The 13,864-nt window shown below is 51.2% G+C and overlaps 1 protein-coding gene across 1 annotated transcript in view; it reads left to right on the top strand.

Annotated features, from left to right (window-relative positions):
- The window catches only part of STK10 (serine/threonine kinase 10), a 126,301-nt gene that overhangs the window by 91,464 nt on the left and 20,973 nt on the right, over window positions 1-13,864 (top strand). The window contains exons 11-13 of the mRNA XM_004464768.5: window positions 1,221-1,344; window positions 1,758-1,937; window positions 12,031-12,123. Coding sequence (XP_004464825.2) covers window positions 1,221-1,344; window positions 1,758-1,937; window positions 12,031-12,123 — 397 coding nt within the window. The remainder of the gene's footprint in view (window positions 1-1,220; window positions 1,345-1,757; window positions 1,938-12,030; window positions 12,124-13,864) is intronic.

The raw sequence follows: 13,864 nt of genomic DNA, 5'->3' as shown, positions 1-13,864 counted from the left end.
CCCCCACCACCACCTGGCATTATTGTGAGACGTTTGCTGCAAACTATGCAGGAGCATCATCAGAATATTACCACTAACTATACCCCATAGCTTTTCATTCTGTGTTTTTCCCTCAACCACCCTATTTTTTTTTTCATATATTTTTTGATTGTGGAGGCTGTGAACTTAGGAAACAGTCAAGCACGTGTGTTGAATAAGGGGCAGACTTGCTGTTAGCCTTGCGCCTGCGCACACACTTGCACTCTGGTGTCCTTGGCCGGGGGCTGGGGAGGCCGGGCCGGAGTTGCTCTGGCCAGGTGACACCCCGTTTGGGTTTAACAGTCACATAGGAGCCCCTGGGCTCTGCAAGCTTCAGACTTCAAGAGCTGGGTCCCGTCACCGCATCCGGGCAGTTCACGTAACCAGGGTTGAAGTTCCAGGTTCGCCTCACCCCCACCAGCTCCTGTGCCCTCTGGCCCTGGCTTTGGGGCTCCCCCTCCTCCTAAGCAGAGGAGCTGGGCGCCCCTCAGGTGCCAGAGGCGAGACCTGGTCCCGGTGGAGGGGAGGTGAGAGGCGGGGAGGTGAGAGGCGCACGCCAACAGGGCTTTTCTCGTGTGTCCGCCGAGCTCTGAGACCGAGGGCCCTGTGGGGCCAGCCGGGCCGCCAGGCTGCCGGGCTGTGGGAGGCCCTGCTCATGCCCGTGGTGACGCCTGCGTCCCAGCACTGCTGCAGGCCAACACTTTGTTTTGTGCATCTGTGAATATTTCTTTTGAATCCGTATCCAGAAGTGGAACTATTATGTCCATAAACGTGTTGTCAAATTGTCCTCCAGAAATGTGGTACTCATTTCTGACTCTCAGGAGTATGTGAAATGATCAGTTTCCCCTGTCCTCCTGCTTACTTAGTTAATGAAAATGTGGTTTCTTTTTTAACTTGTGTTTCATATCCATATAGATAATTTTTAAAATTTCTTTTGTTTCATGTCTGTCCATGTCCCATGCCACTTTTTTTTATTAGGATGTTCCACTTATTGATTTGTAAGTGCTCTTTGTATATTTAAGATTATTAATGTTTTGTCTCTCCGTAAACCTCAAATGACACCTGAGTTCTTGTCATGCCTCTGTCCTCCACGTGTGTGATGCTCCTCTGTGGCCCTGGCCCCAGGGCCCCTGGCTGTGGGGTGTGTGATCTCTGAAAACCATTTTCCGCCCATGCAATGTCTGTCTCCGTTAACCCTTCAGGCGCCAGGAACTCCGGGAGCTTCGGCTGCTCCAGAAGGAAGAGCATCGGAACCAGACCCAACTGAGCAACAAGCATGAGCTGCAGCTAGAGCAGATGCAGAAACGCTTTGAGCAGGAAGTCAACGTGAGTGGGGAAAAGATGTGCCCGGCAGGGCTTCTCACCTTCTGTTTTCTTCAAGTGGAAGCTGCAGAACGGGGATGGTGGGGCAGCGGAGAATAATTAGCAATTGCCCAATTCCTTTGGCTTCACATCTCGTTAGGCATTGACTTAGAACACAGACTGTCACAGGAGATTTCTGTAGAGGGGAAATAACCTTTATTGAGCACAGACAACCCTCCCTGTGCCTGGTCTGGGCTGCCTTTTGCAGATGAGGAAACTGAGACTCAGAGTGGTTGGGTGACTTGTCCCGTATCACACAGCAAGGAAGTGGTGGAGCTGGGATTTGAACCCACATCCGAGAATAGGCTCTGGGCTCTCCCCACTGCATTCCCAGGTATTAAGTGATTTTACTGACCTTCTCTTTTTGTTCCTTCTAGGCCAAGAAGAAGTTCTTTGACACGGAGCTGGAGAACCTGGAGCGTCAGCAAAAGCAGCAAGTAGAGAAGATGGAGCAAGACCATGCCTTCCGCCGCCGCGATGAGGCCAAGCGGATCCGCCTGGAGCAGGAGCGGGACTACGCCAGGTTCCAGGAGCAGCTCAAGCTGATGAAGAAGGAGGTGAGTGTGCGCTGGCTGGAGGCACAGGTGTCTGGGAGTGTACTCGGCAGGGCTCTCTAGAGAAGCAGAACCAACGAGAGATGCCCGCAAATAGTAGGAGATGTTATAAAATTCTTGCATGTGACCATGGGTACGCACAAGTCCAAATTCCTCAGGGCAGCCTGCAAGCCAGGGGCTCCCATGAAGGTCCTTGACGAGTTCTGGGGGACGCCGGCTGGCTGAAGTAGGGCTGGGAGACTCTCTCAAAAGGCCGGAATCACTTTTCCTTTCAAGGCCTTCAGGTCATTGGATGAGATGCCGCTGATTGCTGTGGCAGTCTCCTCCGTTGGATGTAGATGTAGCCTTCCAGCTATACAGTCAACTCATGATGATTAAAACCCATGAAATGCCCTTGCATTACAGTTAGCCCAGTGCTTGCATGACCAAGCGGTGGGCACCATTACTTGGCCGAGGTGACACGTCACCCAACCACCGCAAGGAGCATTAGGGGCTCTCGGTTGAAGATGATAGAAACCCCAGCTCAGCTTCATCTCAGCCACGGAGCTCGTGTCACGGCGCAGCCTGCTGCCTGCAGGGGCCCACGCTGCATCTTTAGGAGCCCCTGTGCCGCCTTCCTCCGGCTTGACTTTGCAGAGGGCAGGCCCTCGCCTCAGGCAGCCTCCTTTATGTCCTCCCAGCTTAGCAGCCCCTGCTGGAGGACAGCAGGGGAATCCGAGGTGTGGGGGTGAGGGTGCCGGGGGCAGACACGAGTCCTCCCCACCCTGCGCTCCCTTCTTCCTCTCTCCCATCCCAGCTGGAGGGGAAAAGGGAGGGTGGGAGCCCCCAGGGTGGACGCACCAGTCTGGCGGCTCCCCGTGTCCAGATGGGAGCAGGCCGTGGACAGCCTCCGAGGGCCGTTCACGGTGCTGATGGACCCAGCCCAGCTCCCAGGCTTTCCCACAGCGGGCCTGACCTTAGGACGTCCCAGAGGCCGCAGGCAGCGCCCTGTCAGCTGATGGGGGAGGCGCGGAGGGTAAGGCAAGCGAGACACTTGCTTTGGGCATAAAATTAAAGGGATTGTCAAAAAAATCTCAATGATCAAGATGGATAATTGTATTAGGGTTCTCTAGGGAAACAGCATCAGCAGGAGGTATCTGTCAATAGTATGAGATTTTACAAGAGCCTCTCACATGACTGGGGATGCACAAGTCCAGGTTCCGCAGGCAGGCTGCAAACCAGGGCTCTGATGGAAGTCCAGCGAAGGTCCTTGATGAGTTTCCGGGAGATGATGGCTGTCCAAAGACGAGCTGGGAAATTCTCTCTGAGTGCTGGAATCACTTTCCCTTTTAAGGCATTCAACTCATTGCTGATGGCAGTCTCCCTGGTTGATATGTTTTCAGCATGGATTTTTTTGGTATGAATTTTGATTTTTTAAAAATATCTTATAAAATAAATGTGTATTATTTATCTTGATTACTGTTGTATTGGATTCCCCTTAAATTTTGTGCCCAGTCCCTGGTCCTGATGCTGAGAGATGGGCAAGCAGGCTGGGGGTGGAGGGGGTCGGGGGAGCTGATGCCAAACACATCCCCAGCTCCGTGCAGGGAGCGCAGGCTGGGGTCAGGCCTGCTCTCGAGTCTTAGCTCAGTGGATTGCCAGCTGTTGAGCTTTGGCCAGGCTCCTTCCCTGAGACCCGGTTGCCTTTCGTCACAGTGAGAGTTATTGAGCACCTATTTTATTGAGCATTTGCATGTACAGCACTGTGCTAAGTGTCAGGGACACTGCAGTGAACACAATAGACATTGTCCCTATACTCAGGGAGCTGTTAATCTCTAGGGATACCAGGAAAAAAGCCATAGATGAAATGACGTCTAATGGCATACGTGTGAGAGCAAAGAGCCTGGTGGAGAATGGAGGGATTGCTTTAGATGGTCTGGGAAGGCCTCTCAGCATGTGACGTTGAAGCCGAGGCCAGGGCAGGAGCATTCCAGGAGGGTCACAGCATGTGCAAAGGCCCTGAGGTGTGGGGAGAGCCTGGAGTGTTCAAAGAGCTGACCAATGATTGGTGTGGCTGGAGCTTAGGAAATGAAGGAGAGATGAACACAAAATGGAATTAGACGTGGAAGACGGATGTGGCTCAACCAATTGGGCTCCCTTCTACCGTAGAGGAGGTCCAGGGTTTGGTGCCCAGGCCTCCTGGTGAGTGCAGGCTGGCCCATGTGACAAGCTGGCCCACATGGATGCTCGCCCACGCGGGAATGTTACCCCACGCAAGAGTGCTGGCTGGCATGGAGAGCTGGCACAGCAAGATGATGCAAGAAAAGACACAGAGGAGAGACGATAAGAGACGTAGCACAACAGGGAGTTGAGGTGGCATAGGAGAGTAATTGCCTCTCTCCCACTTCAGAAGGTCCTAGGATTGGTTCCCAGAGCTGCCTAATGAGAAGACAAGCAGACACAGAAGAACACTCAGTGATGGACGCAGAGAGCAGACAACAGGGGGAACGGGGTGGGGGGGGATGAATAAAAATAAATCTTTAAAAAAAAAAAGAAATTAGATGGGAAGACAGAGCCAGATCCCATGGGGCAGTGGACCACGGCCAGGGGTTTGCTGTTTTATAAACTGTCGTTAAACATGAGTGTCTCCCACAGCTGAGCATTAAATGAGGTGTTTGCTAAGCATCAGACCTAGGGTCTACCCCAGAATCAGTGTTCGGTAGATACCAGTGCCCTCCTCCACTCCTTCCCTTATCACATAGGTACACGCTTTATGTGTGCAGGGGGAGTGCGGGAGCAGTTATGAGGAGTTGAGAAGTAGAAAAGTGAGGAAGCACCTGGGATGTGGAAGGTGTAAGGAGATTCAGGCTCTTCGCCCTTTATCAGAACCTGCCCTGCACAAAGGAGGAATTCATTGTCGCTAACGGGGTTACAACAAGTCTGTCGAGCTCTGAGGCTGCCTGTGGGATCTGGTACTTGGGGTTCTGCTCAGCCTCAGTCTCAGATTTAAAATGTTCTCTTGGGGAGCAGATGTAGCTCAAGTGGTCAAGCACCTGATTCCCGTGTACGAGGTCCCGGGTTCGATCCTGGTCCCTCCTAAAAACAAACAAATGAAAAAATCAGGGAAGCGGACTTGGCCCAGTGGTTAGGGCATCCGTCTACCACATGGGAGGTCCAAGGTTCAAACCCCGGGCCTCCTGACCCGTGTGGAGCTGGCCCATGTGCAGTGCTGATGCGCACAAGGAGTGCCCTGCCATGCGGGGGTGTCCCCCCGCGTAGGGGAGCCCCACGCGCAAGGAGTGCACCCCGTGAGGAGAGCCGCCCAGCGCGAAAGAAAGTGCAGCCTGGCCAGGAATGGTGCCGCACACACGGAGAGCTGACGCAGCAAGATGACGCAACAAAAAGAGACACACATTCTCGGTGCCACTGATAAGGATAGAAGTGGTCACAGAACACAGAGCGAATGGACACAGAGAGCAGACAACTGGAGGGGGAAGGGGGCAGAAATAAATAAAAAATAAATCTTTAAAAAAAAAACAACTCTCGTTTGGGAGTGGATAAAGCTCGATGGTTGAGTGCCTGCTTCCCATGTATGAGGTCCTGGGTTCAATTCCTGGTACCTCCTAAAAATGTTTTGCTCTTTCCCTGGATGTTTTTCTTTAAAAAATTGTTATGGAACTAGAAAGAACAAGTTTGACTTCCTCGCTCTTCCGGCTTCGGGAGGTGGCTGTGGTTCTGCCGTTTAGTGCAGTAGGATTGTGGTGGCGGAGCCGTCCTTCCAGGTGGCTGCGCTTGCTTCCCTGGGCTCTCAGGCTTGGTTGAGAAGGCTGCCGCCTGCCCTCTGGGTCGTGGTGGAGCCCGCCGCGGTGCAGGGCTGTGTTTACCTTCGGTTCCCGGACCTAACTGTTGGGGTTCTGCTACTTAATTCACTAAGCACTTATCTTTGAGCTCCCACTATATGCCAGACATTGTATTTGCCAGTGATGAGCCAGTTCTCCACAGCCCTGTCCTCAAATTTGCCACCGTTGTAAAAGCCTGCCAGTTTGGAAAGAGGCAAGTAGCTGCGAGAAGTTTGGAAACATCCTGCTGAACTGAGGGCGTGAAAGAGGAACATGGTCTCTTCAGCTTGTACGGAGAGAAGGAGGCTTGGTTTTACCGTTTTCAGGAGGGCAGTGTGGTGGCGTGTTGTGTAGACTCTGGAGTCAAAAAGGCTCGGCTGTGAATCTGACCCTCTGGGCAAGCTGCTTAAATTAAGCTCACTGAACCTCTGTTTCCGTCTCTGTACAAGCAGGTCATGACAGAATCTACCATGTGAGGTGGTTGTGTAGACAGAGTGGCAGGAGGCAGGCAAAGCGCCTAGCACATAGTAGGCACGCACTGTGGCAGCAGGCTTTCAGGTACTCTTACAGCATATTATCTTTGCAACATAAGGTCCAGGGATTCCAGCTGGCAGGCAGGACGCCAGAGCTCTGCTTTGTGGTGCTCCCAGGATCTCCTCATTCCACTGTCCTGCCTCTGCCCATGCCGTGTCCTGAGCCCTCCTTTCTGGTCCCAGAGGTGGGCTGTGGGGTGCCGGTGGAGCCCAGGTGGGACTCGAGGCCTGGGGACCCCTTGCCCGTGGCCCTTGGATTCCTGTTCAGGACACACAGGCAGGGACAAAGTGCAAAATTGGGAGGGCTGTGACCCCCAGGCGAGCAGCCGTGGAACTGCCCAAAGGCGCACAAGCCAGCCCTGTGCTGCGGTAGGGAAATCCGCAGTGTGGATGGCGGGAGGAAGGCCAGATGCAGATGCCATGTGGCTTTTTCTTTGGACTCAGCTCAGAGGAGAGAAGGGTTTACCTTGTCTGTTTTCCTCCAGTCTACTGAATGTGAGAAAGCGTGGCATAATTTGGATGTGCAAAACACATAAAATAATAGGGAATAGAATTTGAGGTGTCTCATGGGGTTTTTCAGAGTTATTGTAATTGGCATGGAATGTTCATCCTGCTGTGACCTTGCTGCATTAAGGAGTTAATAAACGTGGGAGAAAATCTCCTTTAATGAGCTAAATGGAGGGAACAGACATGGCTGAAGCAGTTGAGCATCTGCCTTGCACATGGGATACCCCAGGTTTGGTTTCCGGTGCCTCCTGAAAAAAAACAGAAAAACAGATGAAAAAATCCAGGGAAGCTGATATAGTTCAGTGGTTGAGCACCAGCTTCCCACATACGAGGTCCTGGGTTCAATCCTCCTCCTCCTCCTCAAGAAAAAGCCAATGAACAGGAACCTATTTATTCTTCATTGTCCACTTAAATAATTACATCTAATAATGTGTGTATATAGATATATGTCTATAATAAGTATGTATACATACTCATAATTCCACAGAATGAAACTGCTGCTCTGCTGGTCAATTCCTTTTCTCACAGTAATATTTCACGTTCATGGGAAACTTGCTTAACAATTACAGCTTAATTCTTAGATCACCTAACTTTGAAAATAAACTTAACTCTTCCTAAAGGACCCCTTTCCAGAACTCTGTTTGCCTACCTTCCTAGGCAAAATTCATTAAACATAAGGGCACTGTTTCTTAAGTGGTTTGGATCTCCATGCCATCACAGAGTCATGTCCCTGGAAAGGTCCCTAAGGAAAGCTTACTTGAAAGCCAGGTAGTCTTTCCTGAAGAGAAAATGTGAAATTCTGACAAGTGCAGTGAGTCGTGGAAAGACGTGTAGCTGGCCTGGAGTCCAGCTTCCTTGGTTTTCCCTTGCTCTTTGTCTCCTCCCTCCACTGTAACATTGCCTGCTGTTTTCACTGCCTTTAGCAGAAAGCTCCAGACCCCTTTCTAAAACGGCTGCTTCTAATCTTCTGTCCTGGAAAATGAAATAAGCTCGTAAAAGCATGGCTCTCGGCTAATGAGACCTTTAAATTGTACGGTGCTGCGAGTGGCGCTGTCGAAAGGCCTTTGGCAGGCACCGTAGCCTGATGCCGAGTTACATGCTCTATACCGTGTCCAGGGCAGCCGCTTGCCGTGGAACCAGAGGTGGTGCGAGGGAGGGCTTCTGGAGGTATTTTATTAGCACTGGTATCTGAGACAGTGACTCTCAACCAGGGCCTCCTTCACTCCCTGGTGAACTTTTGACAGTGTCTGGAGACAGTTTTGGTTCCTGGAAGCTGCCAAATACCCCACAGTGCCAAGTACAGGCCCCCAACAGAGAATTATCTGGTCCCCAAAGTCAATAGTGCCACGTGTTTGAGAAACCTTGATCTAACTGAACTGTGAAAGCCAAAGAGCATAGGAGCGAGCTTCAGCTGACAAAGCCAGGATCAGGAAAGAAAACACCCAAGAAATGGAAGGAGAGCGTGAAGAGTGGCTGGTGGGATCTGGGGCTCATACAGTGAGAGTATATTTAACCTTAAGAAACTGCCAGACTTTTCCAAAAAAGCTGCACTATTTTACATCTCCCCAAGGAGATATGAAAGTTCCAGTTGCTCCATATAGCCTCACCAGCACTTGATGTCAATTTTATCATTTCATTTTAACCATTCTAATAGATGCATTGTGTTATGTCATCATGGTTTTTTGTTGCATTTCTCTAATGACTAATGCTATTGAGTATCTTTTCATGTGCTTATTTGCTTTCTGTATAACTTTTCTGGTACATTACCTGCTCATATCTTTTGCTCATTTTTTAAAAATTGGGTGGTTCATTTTCTTATTACTGAATTTTGCTAGTTCTTTTTCTATTGTGACTGTAAGTCCATTGTCAGGTATGTATTTTGCACATATTTATTCCAAGTCTGGTTTGTCTTTTAATTTTCCTACTAGTGTCTTGTATAGGGCAAAATATCTTAATTTTGGATGAAGTCCAGCTTTCCTTTTTTTTTTTCCTTTAGTGATTATTATGCTTTGGTGTTCTTCTTTGAAGTTTTACATTTTGAGTTAATATTTATGTGTGAGGTATGGAGGAGGTTCTTTTTTCCCCTCCTTTATCTGTGGATGTCAGAATGCCCTTGACATTTTGAATGTAACATTCTGTAAACTCTGGTATAACCTTTTGGAGAATGTTGGCTTTTTTGGTTTAGCAGGCTATCAGCCCTGCCCGGCTCAGGTCACATGTTCTGTCTTAGCTCCTGTGAGTGGCTCCAGTCTTAGTTTAGTTATCAAAGCCCCTGCTCCACTGCCGTGGGCCCCGTGCACAGCTCAGCGGTGAAGCCGAGACTTGTGCAGGCTCGTACACAGAATCAGGAACTTCTCTTTTCCTTCTCTCTCCTCTCCAGGATTCTCTGCACACTCTCAGGCCTACACAGACCCCTTCTCCCAGTTCTCTGGCCAGAAAGACCAGGTTTCTTGTGGGATTTTAGCTGTTTTGCTGCTCTCCTGTACAGGTCCAAGGTGGGTGCAAAGGCATAAGAGCAAAAAGGAGGAAAAATAAGAAGGGAAACTCGCCCCTGTACTAGTTCCTTCTACAAGTTTTTTTTTTAAAGATTTTTTTATTTCTCTCCCCACTCCCCCACCGTTATCTGCTCTCTGTGTCCATCCGCTGTGTGTTCTTCTGTGTCCGCTTCTATTCTTGTCAGGTGGCACTGGCAATCTGTGTCACTTTTTGTTGCTTCATCTTGCTGCGTCAGCCAATCCTTGGGCCCTCAAGGAACAAAAGTAAAGACGGCTTGACTGTCTTTGTGGAAGGCTTGGGTCCATGAAAATGATACTGAATTCCCACAAGACAAATGAATGGGAGAGGGTGTGTTTGAGAGAAAGCTTTACCTACCTGGCTGCTCACAGCTGCACCTGGGGCTCCGCCCATCGTTTGCTGCGAGCCCACGTGGCCACAGGACATCGTCTAAATAAGGGGCTTCTCGGCCTCGGTGTGATTGACACTTTGGGCTGGTAGTTTGTGGTGGGGGCCAGTTCCTGGTAGAATGTTCAACAGGGTCCCTGGCCTCTACCTGCCGATGCAGTAGTACCCCATCCCCCAGGTGAGATAACCAAAAATTCCTCCAGACATTGCCAAATATCCCCCGAGGGGCAAAACCGCTGCATCAGTCAGCCAAGGGGGTACTGATGCCAAGTGCCAGAAATCTTTCAGTTTTATAAGGGTATTAATTTGGGGTAAAAGCTTACAGTCACAAGACCCTACAGAGTCCGAATCAAGGTACCCTAAGAGGTACTTTCTCACCCAAAGTCAGTTGCCACGTGTTGACGCAAGATGGCGGGTGACGTCTGGGAGGGTTCAGCCTTCCTCCTCTCTCTTAAGGCTCCGTGGTCCCAGCGTCTTCTGATCTCAGCTGTAGGCTGGCGTAGGGCTTGTCTCTCTTCCTGGGGCTCATTTCTTTCCGGGCTCAGCACTGTAGACTATCAGGCGAGTGGTCATCTCTCTTCCCAGGGCCTCTGCCGTGTCGTGGGGCGGTCTCTCCTCCTCTGTGTATCTTCTCTGAGTATTTACTTTGGTGTTCTCCTTGATTGAGTGTCTGTTTCTATAGCCCACCGAGGGGGTAGGGACTCAAACCGAGTTACATCTACTGACATGGTTAAATCAAGCTCTAATCGTAACATACTTTAATCAGACATCTCAGCTGAATCTAATACAAAGGGTGTCATGCCCAGAGGAACAGACCAGTCTACCAACATAATCACTGTCGCTTTTTGAAATTTATAAATAACATCAACTGCTTCAACCACCCCGGGTTGAAAACCGCTATCTAAGCCAGCAGGGAACTGTCCAGTAGACCTTAGCGGAGTCCCACTTGAAGGCCGTGTGTGTTGCTCACCCCCTCCCCAGCCCAGTGGTGTGGATTTAGCGCACACCTCCCCAGGATGCTTGAGGCCTGACACTCACTGTGTAGATGCCTTCCAGGTGTCCACCAGCGCAAGGAGGGTGGAAAACCTGCCCCAGGGCCTTTCCCCACCTAGGACAAAGGACAAAGAGCTGCTAAGCTCATCCCTTACCTCCCCACCCCTGCGGCCTGCCCTTTGATAGGTGCTCGGGCTGGGTGTGGAGCAGGAATACAGCTTGGAGTGGCCACCCTCTCCCTGCACAGACTCCAGAAGCTCTAGCTGTGCGGTGATGCTGGAGCAGGAGGCCAGGCCGCAGTGGAGGCTTCTGGAATGCGGCGCCCAGCACTCAGCCCCGTGGGGCATGGGCAGGACCCAGCTTTGGAATCTTGGCTGTGCTCCTTACCAGCTGTGCAACCCAGAGGGAGCCACTTCCCCTCTCTGAGCCTCAGGTTTCCCATCCATAAAACCAGAAAATCACAAACTATCAGTCAGTGTTGCTGTTAGAAGGCAGATCCCCACCTCCAGCTGGCTTAAGGGAGGAAGGAGGCTTGTTAAACTCTACTCTGGAGGGCAGCAAGGTCCCCGGGATCCGGCTCGCTTATCTCCTAACCTTGCTTCCCTGTGTTGATTCATCTCAGGCAGGCCCCCTCCAAGCGAAGACGAGGGGCCCCTGCCTGCTCTAGCCTAGACCCTGCCGGCTGGGCAGTCCCAGAGGAAAGCGAGTCCCTTTTCCACAGTAGTTCCTGCAGACATGCTGACACTCTCACAGCCCAGAGAGGGTCCCGAGCTCGTCTCTGCACCCACCACAGAGGCAGGTGGATTGTCCAGGCCTGAGTCCTGTCCAGCCTAGAGCGCGAGACGGGCTGGAGGATGCCCACCCGCCTGAACCTCAGGGGCAGCTGGTCCCTAAAGCACGCGCTTTCAGTGGGCGTGAAACACATCTTAGCTACATAACAGACGTGCCGTCTACCTGTGGGATTGGTGTTTCATAAGCGATAGCGAATGTAGGAAAAAATATCAAAAAGAGCTTTCGTAGGGTTTAATCACGAATCAGAGATAGAGAAACGATGCTTCAGGAAACTGGGGTGCTGTTACCGGAAGGGGGGTTGCTCCCAAGCAGCCCCAAACAGTCCAGGCCACTTTGGGGGAGGCCGGGAACTGGAGGCAGCAGCCACGGGGGGGCCAGTAGGGACCGCCTGCCAGGTGGGCTCGGTGGAGAATGGAGGACCGGGCCAGCGGAGGGGAGGGCTGGAGAGCTGAGCCTTGTCTGCCTGCCTGGCCCGGGAGTTGTGGAGTTGAATGTTGACTTCTGGGAAATGTGGGGCGGTCCCCTGATGCTGTCACTCTGCTGTCGATGCAGGTGAAGAACGAGGTGGAGAAGCTCCCCCGGCAGCAGCGGAAGGAGAGCCTGAGGCTGAAGCTGGAGGAACACGCGCAGAAAAAGCAGCTTCTCGTAAGTTCACCTCCTGAGCCCACCATCTGGGAGAGGAGCTGGGGGGGGTCCCAGGGTCGAGACCCTGCGTGGTGACAGGGCCCATAACAGCTCATAACTTCCCCCTCTCCGTTTTTGCCTGAGTCCTGCCCTTGAGCAGCCATACCTTCTGTATACCTTAATCCTGCCTGTCGTTCATGGCCTTCTGTTGTCACCTCCCCCAAGCAGCCTTCCCTGACTGCCCTCATGTTGGCTGGAAGTGAGCTCTGCTGTCTCTGGATACCCTAGTTCTTTACATTCACCTCCCACCAAAGCCCTGAGCGCCTCCTGCCTTGTTTTAGGGCCATTTGTTGTACAGCTCATCTCCTCAACAACCTGATATGTCCATCTGCCCATTTTGTATCGCGTGGAGTCTCAAAGACATCAAACCTGAGACGCCCAGACCTGGTCCTGCTCTTGGAGGGGACACCATCCTCCATCCTGTTGTCAGACCAGTAACCTTGTCATTCTGACACTGCCTTCTCCCTCCTTGTCCTTCAGCACCTCCTGAAACCTGTTATTTTTTAATCTCCTAGTCTCCTGATCCATCTCTTTGTCAATAACACCTAGTCCAAGCCATTGTAACCTTTTGCTTGGACTGCTGCAGTAGCCTCTCACCTCATCTCCCTGCTTCCTCTGTGCTCTCCTGCAGTTCTTTCTCTCGCACCAGACGGGGTGTACAAATTGTAGATCTAATCAAATCACCCTTCCTCCTATGCCAGGGATCTTAAAACACTTGCGTGGCTCTTCCTTTTGTCAGTAAGATCAAGACCTGCCTCTCGTCGTGGTCTGGCCGCTGCCTGCCTCTGCAGGCTCCTCTCTGGGCCTACTGCCCTCCCCCCGGCCTTCTTTTCATCAGGCCAGGCTCCCAGGGCCTTGGCACATTCTACTTCCTGTGCCTCCAAATGCCGGAAATGTTTGAGTCCACATCTACAAATGTTACTTTGTACGTGATCTGATTTAGCATTCAGGGCTTACCAAAGTAGATGCTGTTCGTTTGCCCATTTGCAGAGGAGGAAACAGAGCTCAGAAAACTGACCCTGCAGTGCTGGCTCACGGTCGGGGCTGGAGGCCTCAGGTTCACTGTGCGTGCAGACCTCCTGCTCCCTCCACCGTGCTCCCCGCAGCCGTGCCTTGATGCTGTCATCAGAAGCAGAGCGCAGGACTCTTGCGGGCGGGGCAGCGTCCCTGGTCCCTGGGGGGAGAGTGGATCGTGTGGCCCTTTAGGAAGGTGATCTGGTCACTGCACCAGCAGCCCCCCAAATGTGCACGTCCTGTTCTGCTGCTCAATACTAATCCTGGGGAAGCAATCACAGAGGCTCACTAACACGTCCCCACCAGAATGTCAAGGGCAGCTCTGTCGAGAACGGAGGAAGCCTGGAAACAACCTATTATTTATTGGGTAGATAAGTTAGGGTCTGTCTGTGCCATAAAATATCTCAGCCATTAAAACTCGGGTGATAGAAGATTACATTATAACATGGATATTATTTATTGGGTAGATAAGTTAGGGTCTGTCTGTGCCATAAAATATCTCAGCCATTAAAACTCGGGTGATAGAAGATTACATTATAACATGGAAAGGTATTTTTAATGATTTTTGTGAAACACAAGTAATAAATAGATACTGGTATGCTTGTATAGATAGACCATAACAGTTGCTAGCTTGGGGTGATTTAGGATTCACAGGGATTTTTTAGTTTCTTTTGTGTTACCTTATTTT

Source organism: Dasypus novemcinctus, chromosome 2, assembly GCF_030445035.2.
Source record: "Dasypus novemcinctus isolate mDasNov1 chromosome 2, mDasNov1.1.hap2, whole genome shotgun sequence".
Lineage (NCBI taxonomy): Eukaryota > Metazoa > Chordata > Mammalia > Cingulata > Dasypodidae > Dasypus > Dasypus novemcinctus.
Note: the sequence above shows the minus strand (reverse complement) of the source record. Positions and strands in the feature narration are given on the sequence as shown.